The 23,766-nt window shown below is 34.6% G+C and overlaps 1 protein-coding gene across 2 annotated transcripts; it reads left to right on the top strand.

Annotated features, from left to right (window-relative positions):
- The first annotated feature begins 1,613 nt into the window (after nt 1-1,613).
- LOC143244258 (F-box and leucine-rich repeat protein 13-like) lies at nt 1,614-23,495 on the top strand. Of its 2 annotated transcripts, none has more exons than XM_076488604.1 (6): nt 1,614-3,497; nt 6,896-7,067; nt 11,179-11,339; nt 11,585-11,668; nt 12,601-12,715; nt 22,826-23,495. In XM_076488604.1, exons 1-6 carry the CDS (start codon nt 2,920-2,922, stop codon nt 22,970-22,972), a joined length of 1,257 nt encoding a protein of 418 aa, XP_076344719.1. In that variant the 5' UTR covers nt 1,614-2,919; the 3' UTR covers nt 22,973-23,495. The 2 variants fall into 2 exon arrangements, with proteins under 2 accessions (XP_076344719.1, XP_076344718.1); XM_076488603.1 differs by having other exon boundaries at nt 2,379-3,497; nt 11,176-11,339.
- Nucleotides 23,496-23,766: the final 271 nt, after the last annotated feature.

A 23,766-nucleotide genomic window follows, 5' to 3' on the forward strand; every position in this document is an offset into this window, starting at 1 on the left:
TGAAAAATATGTTAAAGTTTTACAAAGAAATAGCGTATTGTCATCATTTTGGATGTAAAATTGGCAACCAAGAAAAACATTAGACCCTACATGTATATTGCACAGTTTGTGCATGTGGGTCGAAATAGTGGCGTGGCTGAGTAAGGTCTGATTTTTTAAATTATGTTCAAAGCTATACAAAAGTTATCTGCGCTAGCAATTTCTAATTTAACAGTGAAAGGTTAAAAGGAAGGCAGCTAGTTATCACAAACCACCGTCAAGCTGAATAAAAAAAAAGAATGTATGCCATTTGCGGTTCCCATGATACGGCGTGAGTCCGATTATCATCAAATTAACTGTTATAACCGGTTATAATATCCAGATACTGCATATGCGATTAAACCAGTACCTCATTAGGATGGTCTTCCAGTCCCGCATCCACCAGTGAATTGAGAAACAGAAGAGTTATCTTGCGAAGAAGACAATAAATCATCTCCATTCTCTTTATCTAGTAATTCTACTTCCGTGATGCCTCAACATAAATTGCTTTATCTTATCACACATAATAGTTAAATTATTTGATTTTTGACTTGTTTCTATTGAAGCAACATATAGAACTTCTTGACTTTCGTTTACAGTAATAGATTTAATTAACCAAAGGAACAATAATTTCAGTTTACTGAAGTTGCCATCAAAGTATTGCTTCCCTCTATAGCAAGCAAGATACTTTGTGTTTCCGAAAAAAAAAAAATTAATATATTAATAGAGGAGCTGGGTACTGAATATCATCCTCAGGAATGAAGAATTTTTTTTATTGACTAACTTAAAGTAGAAAAAATAAGTAATCGATTCTTCTTACTTGTCCTGTGAACTAGAAATAAATCTATCACAGCGTGTAGATTATACCTGAAGCCATCAAATAGATCACCATGGGTAAAACATACGTGATGGTGTAAAAGTTATTGTACTCCTGCTAAACCTTCAAAGTGAATATACCAAACATTGTTGCTTTTTGTGTCTCTTGGACACACAAAAGGATAAAAAAATCATTTCAAAAAAGAATAAATGGTCAGTGAAATAGAATTACCTACCAGGGAAAAGATTATCTGGTATCAACCTTTAGTTAAACCGAAAAAAATTCGTTTCTGTTTCTACTTCATACTAACCTGATACTCGTGAATAAATTTGCAAAAGAAATAAACAAAGGAAGTAATGGTTTCAGATGTATATCTGAAAGTTTACAAAAATCGGTGAAGCAAAAATGAAAGGAAGTACCTTTGTTGGGCCATAGATTCAGGAAGTGTATCTCAGAAAGGCCTCTTTCCTTGTTAGTATAAGTGTTAATACCCATACCCGCCGTTCTGAGATACATTTTTATTTCAAGCGGGTTTCTCGTCATCAAGATTCAGGAAGTGTTGATGGATGATGATTTTAAAACAATACTCGATCAGAAAGAATTTGCTGCCTGAAAAATCATTTAAAATGATTGTCAAAATGTCTTAGGAGTTCACAAAGAAGAAAAGTATGCCGTCATTGTTAATGGTATGTTCGAGAACTACAGGAAAACAGAATTCAAAGATGTCACTAAAGACGCACTTTTTACTCTCGCATTTAGACTTCTTTCCAAATAATCTTGGTACAGTGAGCGATAAGCGTGGTGAGTGCTTCAAACCAAAATATTTCCACAATGGAAAAGTAATATTAAGGAGGATGGAATCATGTGATTATGAAATATTACTACTGGTTCTTACAGTGTAAAACTGAGAACATAGACAAAAGATGCAAAATCAAGTAGATATTTTGTAATAAAATATAATACCATGATGTAAGTTTTGAACATTGCCTGAATGTACTTTCAGTACATGAGCTTATTGCTTTTTAAAGTGGTTAAGCTACTAATTATTTATTGTTTTTTAATATTCTTATATGTAATTTTCAATTAATAAATAAAGTTAATGAAGAAAATGTTGATATTTTAACAATATATAAAACATTTTAAATAACTCTCTCATAACTCGGAAACTAGAGGTGACTATTCATTTAATAATTTTCCTCTTAATTTTTACAATAACCATTGTTGAATTATTCAGACATGGTTAGATATTTGTCTGGTAGCAGAAACTTTTTTATTGTTATTGCACAGTGTTGTTTGTCAAATTAGAAATAACTTAAGATAAAAAAAGTAGTTCAATGAGCCAATGGTGACTGTACAGACTGATGGATAGAGTTCGATGCACTACAGAAGACAAATAATTAAAATAGATGAGTTTTTATAACAATGAAACACTAGTGCTAACTTTATACCAAATTTAAACTACATTTTAACTGAAGTTTAGGAAGTTTCGAGAGAAACAATAAAATATAATTAATTTACTATTCTTTTGTTTTTCTCCTTTTCCACTCCAGTTATATCTGTAACTGTCTGCACTCACGTTTTCTTTATTTCCCAAATTAATTAGTAAGGATTGTGAATAATGTAGTTTAGATTTTAGAAATTTTTTACGAAAAGTGTTACAGAAATTATAGTGCCTTAAACACGAAAACAAAATAAGTATCTCCAAATAGAATTGCCATTACTTCTTCTATGAGTCACAATTGTCTCGAATAACATAACTTGATAGTTAGAATTACATTTACCAGCAATAATGTATTAGTGCAGGTGGAGTAAACAAATATTTTTTTTTAATGATTATGTTACTAACGTTAGTAAATTAAGTGAGATAAATTTATATAGGGATGTGTCGAAACATTATTTAATCACGATAGTCGAAGTTTGTATATCGGAGCTAACAATGCTTTTGTGCCAATGGTATTTAGTAGGCCTACAATCTAATACTAATAATAAATAATAAGTAAATAGCACCGTTACCAGCAGAACTAGAACGAAGTAATCAAAATTATATTTATAAATGTAGTGATAGTGATTGTAAAATCATTAGTATGCCCAAGAAAAATACCGTGTTTCAAGATATGCCATATGAACTGCAATTGAAAGTTTTCTCATTTCTTACTCCAAAGGAGTTGTGTCATTGTGTAGCACCTGTTTGTAAAGAATGGTTAGAACGTGCATATGATCCAGTATTGTGGAAGAGTCTGAACTTGAAAAACTTTGTGCGTGATGAAAAAGATGTGAATTCTGTATGTACTATACTGATACGATCCACAATGTTAAGGTCACTTACTTTGAGAGCATCATCCTTTCCTCTTGATAAAATAGCTTTCTACTCATCATATTTTCCTCTATTGAAGAAGCTAGACTTGGGTTTTTGTGTTGGAGTTGGGAATGAGGTGTTATGTACTTTTATTACTAGTTGTCCTCTTATTGAAGATCTCAATGTTGAGGGATGTGTAGGAGTTGACTGCCAAGCTGTGTGTAAAATAATTTGCCTCAAACATTTGAAGAAACTGAATCTTTCCCACTGTACACATGTCAACAATGAAGCTGTTATGAAGATTGCATCACATTGCTCAAAACTAGAAAGTCTCAACATAGATGGAATAACTCGAATAACTGACAGGTATGTCTCCACATCATTAAATAATTAATTAGGTGGCTTGTTCAAATTATAACCATATCAACATGTAACTGGAAATGGTGTCTGATAATATTGCCTTTAGTAGAAATTATATCAGTAATAATGCAGAGTGAGGAGAATTTTGCTATTTAAGAATCACAAGCATACTATTATTATTGTTTTTTTTTAAGAAGAAGAAATGGTGTCATGTTTTACCACATTTCATCATAACTGATTTCATTTATTTCCTGCATTCATAGTAAATGGTTGCATGATATTTAATTTATTTTTTCATAATTGTGGCTGACACATGTGTACAGTGAGAAATGTATGTTCCAGCTGCAGTGATGTGATAAAACCTATTCTGATAACTAAGTGTAAGTTGAAGTCATTATCAGTATATTTATAGTACCAAAATACTATACAGGAATTATCCTGTTGGTTTTCTATTGAAAAGTGATTATAATAGAATGTATACAGTAGGTTTAAATACTAAAAAGTGTAGAGTTACACATATTATGTAAGTATTAAAACATCTTTTATTGATTGTAAATATCATTAATATTATGGAAAGTACCTGAAGACAGAGTGTTGAAGGTCTGAACTGTTCAAGCTGTGGTCAAAAGAGTAAATAGTGTTCTGGAAAGTAAAGTTTTAACATAAGAGCATCAAAGAAAACTTAATCCTTTCTTGTAAATTTACCTGTCCAGAAAAAAAGAGAGAGAGAGAAAACCAACAATACATACAGACTTGATAGTTATAACTAACAGGATAATCAATCAACTGATGTGTCTTCTAAAGGACAGACTTGATAGTTATAACTAACAGGATAATCAATCAGCTGATATGTCTTTTAAAGGATTAATTTATTGCTCCAAATATTCAAACATATAAATACTAATAATAAGTAGGTAATCAATGATTAATAAACATAATGGTGTAACATACTGTGTTGACAGAACATTTCCTGAAGAAAACGGACCAATGTTCCATCAAAATATGAAGAATGCTCGTCCATTAAAAGTCCCTTCATTATACTTATAAATTGTTGTTTGTCTGTTTATCGTTATATTAGCATTACGTGTTTGAAAGACCTAAACAATCACTTCTGGTTCTGGTCCAGGCGAAATAAATTTAAACCTTTAATATTTATACTATATAAATATAATTTCAGTATATTCTTTTTTAATATGTAACATGTTGATATTCATTCTGTCATATAGAAGTATTCCACATACAGTATTTCAAGTGAAACTCCGTCTAAGTCTTATGCAAGGTATAAATACTGGTTAAATAAGCATCTATAAATATCCCAGAATTCCATTAGTTTTTCATTATAACTGAGCAATAAATAGAAGGCTTTTAGATTTTTACCAACAAACATTGAAATGTCCATTTTTTCCCATTACGGCTGTGTTACTCTGATCTAATTTTCCAAATTTTTGTACCATAAATACATATGTAACTTTATACATCATAGAAGTAAGACTCATTTTCCATATACTAAACCAATAACTTAGGTCATACTGCTTTTTCTGAATAATTGAAACACATTGTACTATCAGGTAAAATTGAAATGTCTAAATGTTTCTTTCACTATCTCATACCTTTAGACCATATAGCTCTTAGTTCAGTGAAATCTTTATCTTTTAAATAATACAGTAACAAATGTCGGAGAATTTAGGATATGTCTAGGAAACAGGATGCCCAGTGGAAGATGTGGCATTTGATCAGTACATATTTTCAATATATCTATAAAGCAAAAACGTATTGGTAGCAAATTCTTGGTAGAAATTGTTAGTTTAATTTGAGGATATGTACAAGTACTAAATTCCATAGAAAGTTACAATACCTTAGAGGGTAGCAGAAAATGTTGAAAGAACAAGTCATTAGTGTTAGCAGGCAAACCTGTTACTTTAAACAGTGAAATTTAGTACATTCCAATGCATAAAGTACACGGATATAGCCCAGAAAGAGGTTACGTGTTATATTTCATCCTTGAGCTACTAGCCAAGACTCATATGCAATAATTAAAATAGTATTTTCCCATACTACAATATCAACAGCTGTAAAGGAAAAAGGAACATTAGTTTAAAGAATAAATTTAATATTTATCATGGACAGGTACTTTCAGAATTGACAAATTTTAAATTAAAGGACAAATTTTCCAAATAGTTTTGAGGAAGCATTCCGTTCAAATGAACAGTTGATGAGCTTAAGTCAAATCACAAGTGCATTTGACATTGTAACAGTTTCTGGTTTCCTGCCAGTTTAAAATTGTAGTCTACGTATAAGAGCACATGACAAATAGGAATGATTTTCCTGACACTTTTGAGAAATGGGAATTATAGCTGGCTATAGAAGTAGTTTGACTACTTTAAGGGTAGGATTTTATCACACACAGAGAGAAAATGTTGTAATAAGAATTGTATAAGGATTTGTTTTTAGTGACAATTATTTCCTCAGATGTTAGAAAATTCAAATAAAATGAAAAATATGTTGCATATTGAAGGCATTTTGCATCAGAAATTGTGGGGCTCAAACACCCATAATCACATATCTGTATCTGATACTGGTTCAGGAAACAGGAATATAGATAATAAGTCACGATATCATAATTTAGAAAGATGAAACACCTAAATCATCATATTCTCTAAATTACAAAAAATATCTGTTTTACATCTATCATCATCCTTGTTTTAACTGTTCAAATTCTTCATTGTGAATTGCATTGTCTATGTTTATCCCCTTTTGAAAACAGAAACGTAATAAAAACAATTAGATGAGGAATGTAAATGAAGTTGACTGATATTCCTAAATGGTAAGAAAATCCTCTCCTTAAGCCATCTTAACTATTGTAAACAGTTTAACTTTCCACAAGCATTCAATTAATCCTCAATAAAGCATATATATTTTTATGAACAACACAAATCAAACTGATATGCTTCATAATTTGCACACTGGCATATTTCTTACCCTTGTTGTGTGGGTCATCCATCTGCTCTTGAACTTGCCTCATTTTCTCCTGGACATTTTGAAATTCTTTGGGTTGAAGAAGATTTTGATCATTTTTTCCCACTACCAGGTTTTGCTGTGTCTTTTTATTCCCAACCCATTACTTACCAGACCTAACAGAGCATTTTTGGACATGGTTTCTCAGATATGTGATGTTTTATTAATTTTCAATTATCCCAGTGCTTTTTATTGCATGATAGATCTTACATTCCATATTTGGTGTTCCCTCCCTTTACAGATATTAAAGTTTATAGTGAGCACTTTTCTTCACAATTATTATTGGATAATCAACAGGTAACTCAGTTGGAAGTTTTCAGTACATGTATTTGATCAATTGTTTATTTAAGTAAAATACTTACAGTTCAGTAGGAAAATTTACATTTCAGTGCTGTGTGTTTACTCGGTGACAATTTGCACTCTTCGTTGCAACACTTGGAAGTTGATGGTGAAGACCTGACAGATGCCAGTTACCTAAGCCTCAGCAAGTGCATTTACTTAAAAACCTTTGCAGTGTCTTATGCTGAAGAAATGACAGACCAAAGCCTTGAGTATTTAAAGGTTTGTAAATAGTGATTTCTGTAGATCTGTTTCATTTTTTAATATCTAGGAAGTTAATGATTTTAAGGTAACTCACCACATAATTAGCTGTAGTTTTAGAGTTAACTAAAGTAAGTTAGTGAGTCTTACACTGTAGAAAGCAGCATACTGTAAGGAATTGTACTTCAGTGTACATTGTGCTTATTTGTATTTACTTGTTCCTTTAGAGTTGACTTGTCTTTCAGTCAGACTGTAATCATTCATGTACATTCATATTTTTTATGTAGATATTTACAGCATTTATTAATAATATTGGTTTAATTGTAAGAATACCAGAACATAAGTATATATATATATATATATTGGTATTTCTGGTACAGTAGCTTACCTCTTCTCACAAAATAACTTTTCTCGACTAGCACTACTCTCTGTTGGCACAAATTTTCAATGCACACCACAAGCTTTCTGTTTCCTGATTCTGCATATCCATATGCAGCAACTCTTCACCAATAGTGGTGTGACACCACCCATATTGAAATCAGCGCCCTCTTCACATCTGTATTTGTTAATCATTTCTCAAATGGCAGTAGCACTGCCAGACGTACTGGATTTTGTTCACAGATTTGTCAATGTTTTGTGTTTTACTACTAACTCAGTACTTCTTTACTGTTTATTTAAATTATCATGTTTTGGTATTATGAAAGGTTGTTTTACTACTTTTCTTACTTTTTCATGTATATTTGAACTAGTGTACTGTGGATTCTACTTTGTGGCGATTGGTACCTGATCAGGTATAATTCTTTTTTTGTTGAAATTCTACACTGTTTATCCTGCCACCATTTAGTCCTTCCTACCATGAGCTTTATGTACAATTCCAGATGCTGCCAGGTCTTGGTTGTGTGTGTCCATTTTGTTAACTAAGAGTAAACTGTTATATTGCAGGTTTGGGTTATGCATGCCATAGAGATGGGGTGTTCCATAGAACATTTAGTAGTTCCCTCTAGTTTTTTAATTTGTAAATATTTCCTTTCAGGACTGTACACTCCTAGATTGACATAAGTACATGAGTAAACCAGATGGAGATTGCTGTCAAACTCTGAAGTTCCATGGCATTGAAACTCTTTCTGTTGTAGGCCTGAAGTATAATTCCAGATGTCATCAGGTTGTGGTTGATTGACTGTTGACATAGTCGACCTGCTTTTCAAAATAGGGTATTGAGATCACCAATTGCACTTTTACTAATAAAGCAGAGAACAACATTTTGACTTTCTCTTTGTTAACCTGAAGATGACCTAAGAAGGTTGAAATGTTGTTCTCTGCTTTATTAGTAAAAGTGGTAATACCAATATCAGCTATTCTGAGATACAATTTCATTTCAAGTGGGTTTCTTGTCATCAAGAATTACTTCACCACTGTGACAATATGAGAAGTATAAGTCTTTTGTGTTTCCTTTTGTATTGTATTATCTGTTTAAACTCCATTATGCCTGAACTTACCTACATAGTGCCATTGTTAACTGTATGTGTTGCAAACTTTCTCTTTGTTAGCTTGAAGATGACCTAGGAAGGTCAAAATGTTGTTCTCTGTTTCATTAGTAAAAGTGTTAATACCATAATAGCCGTTCTGAGATACATTTTTATTTCAAGTGGGTTTCTTGACATCAAGAATCAAGAACCCATTGCACTGTTTTTGTTGATGTAGTCTTTCAGACTCTCCAACACATTTTTTTTCTCCCATTCTTCTATTGGGGTATGGGAGTCTTACCATTTACCAGTTCCTAGCTACTGGAATGATGGACCAAGAAGTGCTGTTCTCCTGACTGATAAACATTGCCACTTAGTTGGTAATAGGGTGGTGGCATTCTGTATATGTTGCTGGTGTAGTGTACTTCCTACTACAGACCTGATGTACAATTCCATGTTTTGGTTGAAGCATATAGTATTGCATTTTGCTTCTCAGGCTGTGATATTCTTCCTTCCTATTGTTCTTCAGTTATTGGTTGGAGATGGTTCAGCTAAGTCAGTCCTCATGGGCCATTATCCTTGTTCCTATTACAGACTGGATAACAAATGCTCACTACCACCAGGTTTTGGACTGGAGATCCACCAGAAATTTATTATCTCTCTTCTCATCATCTGTCTAACATTAATTCTCATTGGATCTGGTGTGGGTTGTAACTGGATGCATCATGTTTTCCCTCTTCTGAACTGCTAGATATTGTCCTCCTGCTGTGAACTGGAAGTACCATATCCAGTGTTGTCATGTTTTGAACCTGAGATGCCATCCTGCCAGGGCTTTTCACCTATCTACTGTTTGCTGGACATTGTCCCCAGGGGATCTAATATTGTTTGTATTGGAGATGAATTTTGGTACAGAAGCTCATCTTCCCTACCAATTCTTATTTTGTGGTGAAGAGGTAGGTGATCCTCTACCTACTGTGGATCTAACATACTATTCCAGATACTGCCTGGTGTTAGATAAGGTCAAGCTATCACTACAGTCTATTGTACCCTAACCACTTGACACCAAAGCTTACCAGTCATTGGCTGTACGCATTCTGTGATTCTTTTGTGTTTGCGACACTATCATAAAAAAGTGACAATTATACCTGGATCAGATTCAGTACAGTCTCCTGCTGAGAGGTGATGTTTTCTGTTTTAGTTCTACACTTTGGGTGTTTTCTAAAGAGGAACATTTTTGTTATTGGTCCTCCATTAGTTCAATGTGGGATTATAGTTATCATAACTGAAAATATATCTCTGATAGATACTTATTTCCTCTCTAATTTCCCACCCAGCTTTTCCATTTTTGATGATATATGGTGAAGGTCTTCTGACCAAACTCGAAGTGATTAACATGTGCAGATGTGAAGAGAATGTTATGTATGGTAGGTGTGGGGTCACACTCTTATTGGTGAAGAGTTTCTGCATGATCATTTGCATGTCAATATGCAGAAGCAGGAGGTGGAAAGCTAGTGGTGTGCATTGGAAATTTGAACCAAAAGAGGTAAGTGCTAGTAAAAAAAAAATTATTTAGTGAGAGAGGTAAATATTTATTATAAATACAATTTTAGTGTAGAAAAATACTATCTTTGGGCATTCAATTCTTTCAGACTGTTAGCTATTGTGGGTGCATAGGGTGGCAACAGACAGTGAAATGGAAAATGAATGCGTGCATAATCATTTTGAATGATTGACCATGCAGTTTCTTCTAGTAAGAAGTTAACATTATTAAAACCTGTGAAGTTAAAGTAAATACAGTTAGTGATCTCTTCTACCATCATCCATGATGAAGATACTTATGTTGTTGTTATTTAGTATTTCAATCATGAATTAGTAACAGCATATTGAAGAAAGAGTTCTCGGTGTTGACCAGTTTCTTAAAATGTCTAAGTACTGTACTGTTGTCGGTGGTAGGACAAACAGGATTTACGTTGTGTCCAGAGAAATGTTGTATACAAGTCTAATTAGGTTAGGCCTTGTGGAGTGTTCTATGTAGTTTTGAGCTCTTGCATTGGAAAAGACATTGAATTATTGGAAAAAGTTCAGAGAAAGTATGATACTAGGGGTAGAAAGATTGTAATATAACAACAAATTAAGATATCTCAAAATTTCTCTCTTCAGAAAAGACGTTATAGGAAGTCTTAATGAGATATTTAAGATTATATATATTATTTGTGCAGCCTCTTTATTTGTTTTTCTTACTTTATGAGAATAGCAGGACTAAAGGATACAAATACAAGTCATGACAAAGTAAGAGTCATCTTCAGATAAGACAGTTTTGTTTTCCTGAAAGAGTTGTTGGTCTTTATAATGGGTTACTTTCAGATGTTGTGGGTGCAATAAATTTCAGAAAGCTTGATAAATATTTGAATGATAACATTGATAATGTTTCTTATGAAGTTAAATATTTAGTTGAAACAAGTCTGAAAGGTTAACAAGTGTGAAATTATAACATTAGCAAAGTGACTTTTAAAATTATATGTTCTTTCATAATAAGTGTGAAAAATATAACTTATGTGGAACTAGAATATATGATAGCAAGTATTCATTGGAAACAAGTTGAAGTAAAAGATTGGGTAACATTAAAAATTTCTGAATAACTTTGTTTTTTTAATGGTGTGTTTCAGCAGAAAATGAAAGAACTTCGATGGTTAAAACTTCGGAGAGGCTCAAAACTAACAACTTTAGCATTGAACAACTTCTTCAAGAGCTGTTGTTTAAAACACTTGGCTCACCTTGACTTGGACAGCTTGAGTTTAGATGACCATTGTGTTGCCAACATCACGTCATGGTAGGATATTCTTTATATTTTCTTAAAAATTGTTAACATTAGCCCAGAAAATCCTTGTTTTAGAGTTTCTCCTTAAGCATTTAGTTTATATTGGTTTGGACTACTAGTATTAAGGTGATCGTTTGTTGCCAGCATCAGTCATAGTATGACTGTTATGTACTTCCATAAGAACTGTTAACATTAGCTCTAAACACCTACCTTGTTGCAGATTTAAGCATGTACTTTATCTTTATCCTTTGTTTCAGCTGTCGAAACCTTCATAGTTTCTCTCTAGCTTGGTGTTGGGAAATTAGTGATGTGGGTCTTGAAGATATTATATTACACTGCAGGTATGTAGTTATATGGCATGAGTGTGATCCATTGTGCTATGTGAACATAGTACTTGTGAAGTGTATTGTGATTATTGTAAAACTGTTTTTATCAAGAATACTGTGTTTCTTTTTAACTCTTGTGAGAAATTTTGTTTTCAGCATACATTGCACTTACGAAAGGTTTAAATTTTAAAAATACACTAACATGAAATAACAGCTGGGTGAGTAGTTCTATTTGATGAATAATAAACCAATGGCCTCATTCGTTGATTAGTGTGTAATAGAATTGTATGAAGTCTTTGTGGTAAAACTAAATTATTCTTATAGTTATCAAAGATAAAGTTTTCAATAAACAAATATATATTGTTATTTTTATGTTTATTTAAATGTAGCTATATTGTGATAAAAAAGTAGAACACTCATGCATTATATAGTTCAATACTAACATATGAGTTAAGTAACTAAAACAATTGTACTTCACATAGTTCAGTACTAGCATGTGAGTTAAGTGACTAGAACAGTTGTACTTTATGTTGTACAATACTAACACATAAGTTAAGTAACTGGAGTAGTTGTACTTTATATATTTCAGTACTAACATGTGAGTTACATAACTAGAACAGTTGTACTTTATATAGTTCTGTACTTAAATGTGAGTGAAGTAACTAGAACAATTGTACTTTATATAATTCAGTACTAACATGTGAGTTCATTAACTAAAACAGTGGTACTTTATGTATTTCAGTACTAACATGTATTGATTAATTAGAATAGTTGTATGTTATATAGATCAGTACTAACATGTTGTTAAATAACTGGAACAGTTGTACTTTATATAGTTCAGTACTAACATATGAGTTAAGTGACTAGAATAGTTGTACATTTTGTAGTTCTGTACTAACATGTGAACCAGTTTATTTATTTTTGAAACATTTATTGTTTTATTACAGTAAACTGGAAGTGTTGGATTTGACTGGTCTGTATAAATTGGCAGGTGTTTGCTTACTGAAAGTTCCCTACCTGGTACCAAGGTTACGCTACTTGAATCTTGAACAGTGTAATGATGTAAGATTTTTATGTTTTGTGTGTTGTCCCCTTGTCAATATAGTTAATGTAATGTCTGTTCCTTTACAGTGCTTATTATTATCAATATATTTAAATCACTTGTTATCATTGACTCATTTGAAGTATTTCAATGTTAACATTTAATATAAAAGCACTTGGAATGTACATAGAAGAGCACATATTCCACTCATGAATTGTGGTAAAAATGCAATTAAACCACTGGAGAAATCTAGGGAAATTTCATTGTGGAGTATCTAGCACTTTGAGAAAAAGTGGCTCAGAAGATAAATGTGTCATATCCTGTTTACTGTTATAGTTTATTACTGAGTAAATTAGGTAGAGTGGAGGGTTTAGATTTTTGTAGAATATGTATCAGAAACTGAATAAAAATAATTTATTGTACTTTGCAGAAAGTGCTTGCACTATATGTTTTTCTTTTCTAATACAAATATGAAAGCACTACTGTATATGAAACTTGGTTTTGTATACATATTTAATTTCAAGTCTAAAAGTATGAATATTATTTTCACTAACACCAGTGAGAGATATGAAGACAGGCATGCCTTTTTTACAAGTGTATAAAGATAGATTAGTGTGTGAAAGGTAATAAAATAGCATTTGTGGATGTCTCATGATAGCACTTAGGTTTTTATACTTAGGTTACCTCTCAATGAGTAAGTTGCAAGAATTAAATTTAATCAAAAGAACATAATCATTAAAACTAATCTCATTTAACTACCACTGAATCAAAATCCATGATTTAGGAACAAAGATTTCTAATACTCCTTCTAATTTTCCTGCAGTACTAAAGCTAGTTAGGTTTGTAAACAAACTGAATCTAAAAACATTCAGACTTAGTAACTTCTAATAGGCTAATCAGCCTTGTAAATGAAATATTAACAAACTTTGTACAAATGAAATCTGATCATGTCATGACCTTGTTTGTAAAACTGATAATTTTACTATTATTTTCCTGTTTGAAAAAAATTATTGGTGTGTCTACCTTGGCAAATGGTAACCTTTTAGTTTTTAACTTGCTTAAAGTACCAACTTACAAACCAAATTCCTCACTTTAAAAACTAATCAGCCTTGTAAATGAAATATTAACAAACTTTACAAATGAAAAGGATAAAAACCACATGCGGAGAGACATTAACAAACTATAACACAGAGAATATAAAGAAACCAAAATTCATTGACAAACAGTAAAGATCACTATTTTCAAACATACTCGTATTAAAGAAGTAAACAACTTGTTATTGCCTAGTTTAAAATATCAAGAAATATTTTTAAAAGTAAAAAAACAAGTATTTATTCCAACTCACTGACCATGTAAAACAGTTTTCTTTAACATTCTCTGTAATTTTCTCCTTATAACAAATATATAAAATAATTTATTAATTCCACTTTAACAGATTCTTTGATATAGCCCCTTCATGCAGATTCCTGTACATGGTGAGGTGGACCTTCCAGGGAAGGTTCTGTTCTTTCAGTTTACCTCCTCTGGGATCTAAACATCTACCCATGTGATTGCCATGCATGGCAACCTCTGAAGGGGAGGAGAGGATCCTGGTGGTTGAGGGGTCCAATCCTAACACGCCACTTTGGCCTTGAATTCCTGTAGATTGGCAGCCTTAGGGTGGCCCCCTCCTTGGGTCAGTAGTAGGCTGGTCCACTTGGGCTAGGGTCAGTCAAGTACCAGTGTTGGATGTTCTCAACAGGTGTTGTGGATATTGTATCTGATGCTAGTGTTTGGGTACAGTGCTCAAGAAGCCCTGGTGTTGCTGCAGTGTCCTTGTTTGACATTGTAGTGCATCTCATCATAGAGCTCCATGGTGGGTGGGGTCAGTGGGCACCAAATTATTCCTTTTTTTTATTATGGATCTTCCAAACAAAACCTTAAATAAAGTAGTGAAAAAATAGTCCATAGGTAAATTACTACATCATGAAGATTCTGAGCAGCACTCTTCAACATCTGTAACACCTGTTGTACCTTATTTTCTTATACTACATTCTCTTTCAGACAAACCTTTAGGGCAAATGTCTTCTATTTTCATTCAGAAGGGACTAAGAGGGAGTTGCTGGATCTCCAAGTCAGTAAAGAAATTTTGATCTGGTGACATATTGGTGGAAGCATCTACATGTCAACACAGAACTCTTCTTACATTGAAAGGTGATTTGAGATACACCTATTGAGGTTACACCTTGTGCTACTTTGAATTCATCATGAGGAGTTATTGTTGAGGGGAATATGAAGAATTTCCCTGAGTTGGAGATTCTCCCTGGTTTCTCCACCCAAGTTTTTTCTGCAGTGAGGCGTATCTCCACTCGCAAAGGTGGAATTACGATGCTGACCAATGTCCTCATTCTGACATTTACATCACCACATCCATCTGCTACCATCAATGCAGGTCATCTTAATTGCAGAGTATGACCGTGCATTCCAAACCCTCTCAGATGTTTCCAGTGTCAGAGGTTTGGTTACTCAAAGACATCATGTTGTGGTTCCTTGATGTGTGCTTGTTGTGGTGGCAAAAACCACAGTGCCTGTGAGTGTGAAGCGGACCCTCATTGCATCAATTGCAATGGCTCTCACTCATCCTACTTTCATTCTTGCCCTAAATGGTTGGAAGAAAAAGAGGTGCAGCATTTGAAAATGATTCATAACATTACTTACCCTGAAACTCAAAAGTTTCTGTCTCACCACTTTATTTTGGACATATGCTGTTGCACTTCATTCCACAGTGGAAGTGCAGACAGATCTCTCTGTGCATCCCAAAGAATCGTTCTCAAACCAAATGAAAAGTCTTTTGACCCCCATGGTTGATCAGCAGGTGCCCACCGTCTCTTTACAACTCGACACATCCTTGGAGGCCATAGCCATTCATATTTCCTTGGGTCATACCATCACTGTTTGTTTTCTCTACCTGTCACCTGGAAAGACCTATGATTGATCAGACCATGATGTTCTCATTGAACAGTTCCTGTCTCCTTTTTTAATCCTGGGGGACTTTAATGAACATCATCTCCTCTGGGGAAGTGCTAATAGTGGTCGGAGGGGTTGCTTTGTAGAGCATATGCTCTCTGATCACAACCTTTCTCTTTTCAATACTGGTTCTTCCACTTATTTTCATGCATCGAGTTAGTCCTTTACTGCTATTGATCTCTCAATTTGTTCCCCCTCACTATTGTCCCATTTATCTTTGATGGTTCACAGTATTCCATGTGGCAGTGATCATTTTCCAATAATTTTGAGAGAGAATTGCCACAGTTGATGCTACTTGACCCACATGCCCTGGTGGAAGCTGGATCAAGCAAACTGGTCTTCTTTCACTGCTCTTGCAGAGCTTGATCCTCCCATCCTCATCTGTAACCCATCAATAGATGACTGTGTGGCAGCATTAACTGACTGTATTATACAAGCAGCTCCTCAGTTGATTCGTAAAACCTCAACATGTTTTCCACAATATCCTTGTGCGTGGTGGAATCCTGCCTGCCAAGTGGCATGGAAGGCTCAAAAATGGGCCTGGGATACTTTTTGTAGGTATCCCACACTCTTGCACCACATCAATTTCCAGCAGGCCTGTGCACATGCTCGGTTGGTAAGACGTCAAATCCAGAAGTTCACAACCAGCACATCTTCTACCACCAGTTCCAAAATCATATAGGAAAAGATTCAAAAGGTCAGTGGACAATATAATTTTGTCCTCCTCTCGATTTTGCTCTCTGATGGCCAGGAAGTAGCTTATACTCAGAGCATTGCCAATACTCTAGGTAAAGCTTTTACTTGGTATCTAGCACTTTTGCTTCTTTCTCCACCTTATTAGCCATCAAGACTCGAGCAGAGCAATCACTTTTTTCCTTTTGAGCTGATTGTCTCTATGAGTATAATCATCCATATACACTGGTGGAACTCAAACTGGCCCTTCATTGGTCTGGCAGTATATAAGTAGAACCTGATAATGTATGCTATGAAATTCTGTGCCATTTATCTTCTGCTCCTCTTGCTATTCTTCTGATTGTTTTTAATCTTTCCCAAGATTCCTTCACACTACCATCCAATTGCTTTGACGAGCTGTCTCTATAAGACCTTAGAGAGGATGGTTAATACTCGTCATGTTTGGTTCCTGGAATCAAACAACCTCCTCTCGCCCACCCTGTTTGGGTTCTGACGACAGCACTCCACTATGGACCACCTGATTCAACTTAAAACATCAATCAGAGAAGCCTTTTTCAAATGACAACATCTTGTATCAATATTTTTTGACATTGAGAAGGCTTATGATACAACATGGGAGGTATGGCATTTTGTGAGACCTCCACATATATTTGTTACATGGCCATTTGCCTATTTATAATGAACAGGAGATTTCAAGTTCGTGTGGGTTCGACACTCTCCCGTTCTTTTCTACAGGAACTTGGAGTTCCTCAGGGCTGTTTTTGAATGTTACACTTTTCAGTATAAAGATGAATGCCATCACTGAATAACACCCTCTTACTGTTGCAAACGGGTTCTATGTCAATCACTCACTTTCATGTCAGTTGTTGAACATGAGGTATATTGAGCGGCAACTACTGACTTCCCTCAATCGTTTACTGAAATGGACCACAGCAAGCAGCTTTAACTTCTTTCTTCATCTCTCTAAAACCATTTGCATGCACTTTTGCTGCCAAAGGGGTATTTACCCTGATCTTGAATTCCATATCGATGATGTTGTGCTTCCTGTGGTCCCTGAGACAATGTTCTTGGGGCTTATCTTTGACCATAAGCTGGCCTTTATACCACACATCAAGCAGCTACAGGTTAAATGTACAAGAGCACTGAACATACTCCGTGTCCTTTCTTCCACCACTTGGGTAGCAGATAGATCTTCTATGCTAAAGATATATCATGCTCATATTCGATTGAAACTTGACTATGGATCACTGGTCTAAGGCTCTGACAGGACCTCGGCCTTAAATATGCTGGACCCCATTCATCATCAAGAACTTTGGTTTTGTACTGGGGCTTTCTGCACTTTCCCAGTTCAGAGCTTACACACAGAGTCTCATGAACTTTCTTTGCACCTCCAACATTTGCAACTGTCTTCACTAAATGCTTCGAAAAATTCTTTCCTTACCAGAGCATTCCACCTGGGGTTGTGTTTTCCTTCCTTGGTGGGCCATACTTTATTAGAACAGACAATCTGCCATTACTCCTTTTGGCCTTTGTATCCAGGCATAGTTGGATGAATTGGGTCTGTTCTTGGATAACATTGCTGTACCCACTGGTCAGCTCTCTATATCTGTAGGTGTTTAGGTTAAAAATTAATATTTCCTAAGAAACATTAATCCCCTGGGGTGCTCGAAGACTAACTAGTCCTCCTTCAACCCCGCACCAGATAGGAATTTATGAATTAATAGCGGTAGTAGATAGCACTGATAGACAGATTACTGAATTGATTAAATATATGCAAGTGCTTGTCTGGTGAGCGTGGCAGGCAACAAGGCGAAGGCAAAGCAAATCCCACCCAAGAAGAAAGACGAAGAAATACGACGAGAAGCAAGCCGGATAAATACAAACAACAACCAAGCGGGCCATTTCAGGGCGGGCATGGATCGATGGATCAAAGTGCCCTGGCAGGGATCTAAAGATCCAATGCCTCAAATTTAGGTGTGGGGGAAACGGGAGTACCCGAGAAAACCCACTTTCACTAAGCGGGACGAATGAAGCCCGCTTAGTGCCCTTGAAGTATGCTGGACTTGATAGGTGAACAGGACCTGAAAGCGAGACTGAAAATTTTATCAAAAGAGAAACAAGAATTATATTGTTTTAGACAAATTAAGGATAAAATTAAATGGCGATAAATATTTACACCAGGATTTAGGAGTAGCTGCCATGTTTTTAAAATCAGAAGTGAGTGTGTTACGATGAATAGATTTTTGAAAGTATTTGGAAGCAAGTTTAGTTATCGTGTGGAAATTGGTAAGATTTTAGTGTGTGTCTGGACATATTCCACGGGTGTATAATGTGGCAGGCGGTGGCGAGTCATATAACTTCGGTTTTAATTCTTTGTAATAGAAGTATATGGTTCTTGTTCATGTTACATGTTACCATGGCTCCATACTCCATTAAGGGCCTTATGAATGTTTTGTAAATATGTAGAATAGTTTCAGACCTGCAGCCATGGGTGAAGTGACTAATTTTACAGAGGTATGAGATTCTGGTTAGCATTTTCTTTCTAACGTTTTTGAAATGAGAGTTCCATGTAAGTCGTGTATTGATTGTAACACCAAGGAATTTGGCAGTATTAAAGAAAGAGATAGGGGTGTTATAGAGATAAAGTTTAGTAAGCTTCACACGTTTTAATCTCTTATTGAGCCTACGGTGGAGGATTATAGCCTGGGTTTTAGAGGGATTGAGCGTGATTTTCCATTTATTGCACCAGCGAGTAATACTATCTAAAGCTTTTTGTATTTTATTAGCTGCTAGAGGGGGTCCCATGAGGTGGACCATAAGGCGATGTCATCTGCATATTGTGATGCAAAGGTAGATGGCGTGGTCGGCTGTGGTAAGTCATTAACAAAGAGGGAGTACAGTAGGGGCTAAGAACCGATCCCTGTGGGACACCTGCGTTGAAGGTAAATGACTGAGAAAGATTAGAATTAATTCTGACTCTGGCCGTACGGTTTTCTAGAAAATTAGAAATCCATCTAAGGAAAGTGGGGGGTACCTTGAACTTTAATAAGAGTTTATATCTTAAGCCATTGTGCCAGACAGTATCAAAAGCTTTTTGCACGTCTAACAATACAGGAATACAGCCCATTCCACCATGGCTTTTATAGTCTCCAAATGTGGCCTGTCTTTATGTGAACTGAGAAAAGCAGACACTGCTGATTGTAAATACTGTCATTTGCTGAACATCTTTTGAACCATCCTTTCATTCCTATTTACACAGATGGTTGAAAATCATGTGACAGTGTGTGGGCTCTGCCATGGTTTGTTGTGGTTCAGTGGTTGCAAGCAGAATCCCATCTACAGCTTCTGTGTTCACTGCTGAACTGTACGCCATATCTCATGCCGTAGATCACATAGAAACAAAGCAGTACTCAAACTGCACTATTTATACTGACTCGCTTAGTTCTCTACTGGCCCTGGAATTGCTTTACCTTGGTTCACACCCTGTTCTCGCCAATATTCAAAATTGACTAGCCCATTTCTCTTTAACATCTACTTCTATTCAGTTTTTCTGGAAACCGGGCCACATTGGTATTCACTGGAATGAGCTCACTGACACCGCAGCTAAGTCTATCTGCTCTGGCACTATCACCGCTGTGCCTGTCCCATACATGGACTATGGTCCTGTATTCAAGGCTCTGCTCTGTGCTAGCTAACAGTCTTCTTGGAGAGAGCAACATGAAAACAAGCTTTTCCAAATAAAACCCTATATTGGACTTTGGCCATCTTGCTTTTATAAGGATTGGAAAGAGGAAGTTGTTCTAACTAGACTACGCATTGGTCACAGTTTTTTAAGTCATTGTTTTCTTTTATCTGGAATTGATGCACCAATGTGCAGTCTAACACTCAGGTCACAGTAAGCCACATTTTACTTTCTTGCCATCATTATGATTCTCAGCAACGGCACCAATTTAAACATGTTCTGTTCCAGGATTTGTCCATAATGTTAGACAGTGTTATTGGTGATGGTGACACTGTCCACCTTGGAAATGTTTTTAGTTTTTTTAAAGGCCATTAATCTTTTTAATGCCATTTAAGTTTTTTAATTTATACATTAGACCTTTTTTAATGTGATTCCCTTTTAAGAATCAAAGTACATCTAGCTCGATTTGAAATTAGAAAATGGCCATAACATCAAATAACTTGAAACCAGGACTGGAAAGACCAACTTCAGGTGACTAACACTGCTGTTTGAACTACCCGTTAGTCATCCTGGTGAGTTATTATTAACATTTTACTATAAGTCTTTTAAAACTTTTATTACTTCACTTTTTGAAATTGGCCATGACGTCAAATAACTTGGATGGATCCACGACTGGAAAGGACAACTTCAGGTGACTGATGGTGGTTTTTTGTGCTTACCTGTTAACCTTCCTGGCAAGTTATGATAATTACAATTACGCTAAAGAAATCCTTTACAACTTGTATCACTGTACTGTTTCTCTTAACCCTGTAGACTAGATGTAAACATTAATTTTATGCTATTTATGTTTTTTTTAACTTTGTTTTGTTTTACCTTAATTTCCTTTTCTAAATTTTACTAAATTCACTTTAATTTTAACTTTTTACTGGATGTTTGGCACAGATAACCTAGCTGTTTTGTGCCACAAAACACCAAATCAGTCAACCAACCAATCTTTGACATAGCCAGTATAAAATTACTAAAATATTCTAAAAAATGAAACAATCACAAACAGCTGTAAGTGGTTATTTCTTTCTAATTAGCTTATCTCTTTCTATGCCAAATGATATACAAGACCTCTTCAAGATTTTGCTAACTTCTGACCTGGGGATGCCTCCACGTTAGCTTTGTTTAAATTTCTGTTTGGTTTTGGTACATTTTTTTACATGTTTGGGATCTTTCTCTTCTACATTTTTCCTCAGGAATCCAGAGTAGAACCTCAGATATGATGCATTTCTGTTCTGTGTTGCCTGTCTTCCTTCATTTTCTTCAAATGATTTCTACCATGATGTCTTGTCATGTCTTTCTTTTCACCTTTTGCTAGAAATCTTAGTTAACCACCATACTCTTAAGAATTATTCAAAGACAACTGCAAATCAAAACATATCAGTTGATCACTATACTCTAATAATTACTTAGACATTTGTGAATCAAAACATATTAGTTGACCACTATACTTTAAAAATTACTCAGACATTCATGGATAAAAACATTCCACTTTCTGGCAATTATTTTGGTTAATTTCTTTTCTGGTGCTCAATATTTCAGTCAGATTGAACATTCTGCGAACTACCTGGTTTTCATTTACTATCAAAACTAGGTTTAGAACATAAAAGTACAAAGTAACCAATCAGAAAACCTCTTTGAACATTGTTCATACCTATAAGATTAATGTTAATCCATTGTCCATCTTGCCAAACGATCAAGGTTCACCTACCTCTGGCTTCACCAAAATGAAATTGGTATGATTGTGTAGTCTGACCTTTTAATACCCATACCAGCCATCTTGAGAATACATAGTGTAACCCGTGATGACGAGAAAACCCACTTGTAGAGAAAATCATATATTTAAAAATGGCTTATATGGGTAGAGAAAGCACTAATAGAAGAGCAAACAACGTTTCGACCTTCTTTGGTCATCGTCAGGGTCACAAAAGTTTTCAAATATATAATGGTGTAACATGATATCTGCTGGTGACATCAGAATAACAACTGTCTTAGTTAATGTGATTTTTTTTCCATTTCTAAGGTAATCATGTAGCATGAAAACCAAATGCTTTGAGTTTTAGCTTCCTTTTAGGCCTTGGTAAATTGAAATATACCACATATTTTGCTCTTAGCCCATATATTTTGATACTTTCTAAATGCAAGACACTTAAAGAAACCAGAGGAAATTCAACCTGTTTGATTCTCTAAAAGTAACTAGTTCCTACAATTTCTGACACATAAGTTCCATTTCTTTGTTTTCTCATTTGTATAGTGCTCATAGGACTTTCTGACATTTTTATTTACATGAAATTGATATGGAAGTATCTTAAGTATTTTGAGTCCAGTCGAGGACTTTGGGGTATATTTTTCTGTGTTGCTTTTAAATGATACCCCCTACCCTGTAACCTGCACTGTTATATATCTGTCGTCTCTATAGAAAGTTAATCTGCATTGTCATACATCCAACATCTCTATAGAAAGTTTACCTGCACTGTCATACATCTAACGCCTTTATAGAAAGTCATCCAAAATACTGTAAGGGAAGGCTATGTCATGCATCCATTACATCACTTCATTACACTTCGACTTCCTAATTATTCTGGCAAAGATTAATAGACCAAGTTGTGAAACAAATTGATTTTAACAAGGCTCTGTTTTAAATATCCACATCAAATTAAAACATTTTTTTTATTCTTATAACCAGTCTTTATATTCATTTCAGATCATTGATGCCATACTGACACGATTGGTGAAGGTAATGCCATATTTAAAAGTGATCAACTATTACGGAGAGGTGGTGGAGCCTTCATCATCGTCTAGTGAATCTGAATATGAAGACAATGTACAGCTTCCTGAAGTTTCTTCATAGTGGACACAACTTAATATAAGTTTCCTTTACTTTGTGTTCAGCAGTCATTCTTTCTGGTAATCAAGTCCATACAAAAGAAAACTATTGGTCATGGAAAGAATTACTTATAGCTCACTGTTTGGTTTACACAAGGTCATGAGCTGGTCATGGAAGAAGATTTGTGTAGGTTTTAGTATATGTGTTGTAAAACATTTGGTAGGTCACTGTTCGGTTTACACAAGGTCATGAGCTGGTCATGGAAGGACAAATGTGTGAGTTTTAGTATGCATATGAAATACTTTTACCCTTCGTTACTGCTTTTGTTGTAAAATATTTTACTTGTAATTGAAATGTGATTGTTGTTTTTATCAGAAAGTAACATCAAGTAAACTGTTATTATAGTACTTAAAGAAAAGATTATAACTATACATTCATAATAAAATAACTATATATTAATTTTATAATAATGTAATAATTCATGAAGAAAGATTAGATTTCTTATTCACTAAAAATACAATAAATTATATACTGGTGCATGTTAAAATAGTTGTTATTGCTTTTACTGAATTTAAAAATAAAAATGAACAGAGTCTGTGGCCCTGAGAAAACTATTGATGCTGTCACTAAAAGTACTAGCTATTAATCATAAATACAGTCTTATGATTGGTCCTTTAATAATTTTAATTTCTGCTGTCATTAAAATTGCAATTAATGGAAGTTATTCATGATGAGGAGAAACCGACCTGAAGTAAAAATGTATCCTCAAGGTGGATTGTTGGATTGGTATTAGCACTTTAATTAAAATAAAGTACATA

This window comes from Tachypleus tridentatus, chromosome 2 (genome assembly GCF_004210375.1).
Source record: "Tachypleus tridentatus isolate NWPU-2018 chromosome 2, ASM421037v1, whole genome shotgun sequence".
Lineage (NCBI taxonomy): Eukaryota > Metazoa > Arthropoda > Merostomata > Xiphosura > Limulidae > Tachypleus > Tachypleus tridentatus.

Excerpts from the sequence above, each read along its gene's own strand:
- LOC143244258 (XM_076488603.1), top strand. The coding sequence starts at position 2,920 with ATGCCCAAGAAAAATACCGTGTTTCAAGATATGCCATATGAACTGCAA. Across the intron at positions 3,498-6,895 it reads ATAACTCGAATAACTGACAG|TGCTGTGTGTTTACTCGGTG; the intron begins GTATGTCTCCAC and ends TTTACATTTCAG. Across the intron at positions 7,068-11,175 it reads AAAGCCTTGAGTATTTAAAG|CAGAAAATGAAAGAACTTCG; the intron begins GTTTGTAAATAG and ends GGTGTGTTTCAG.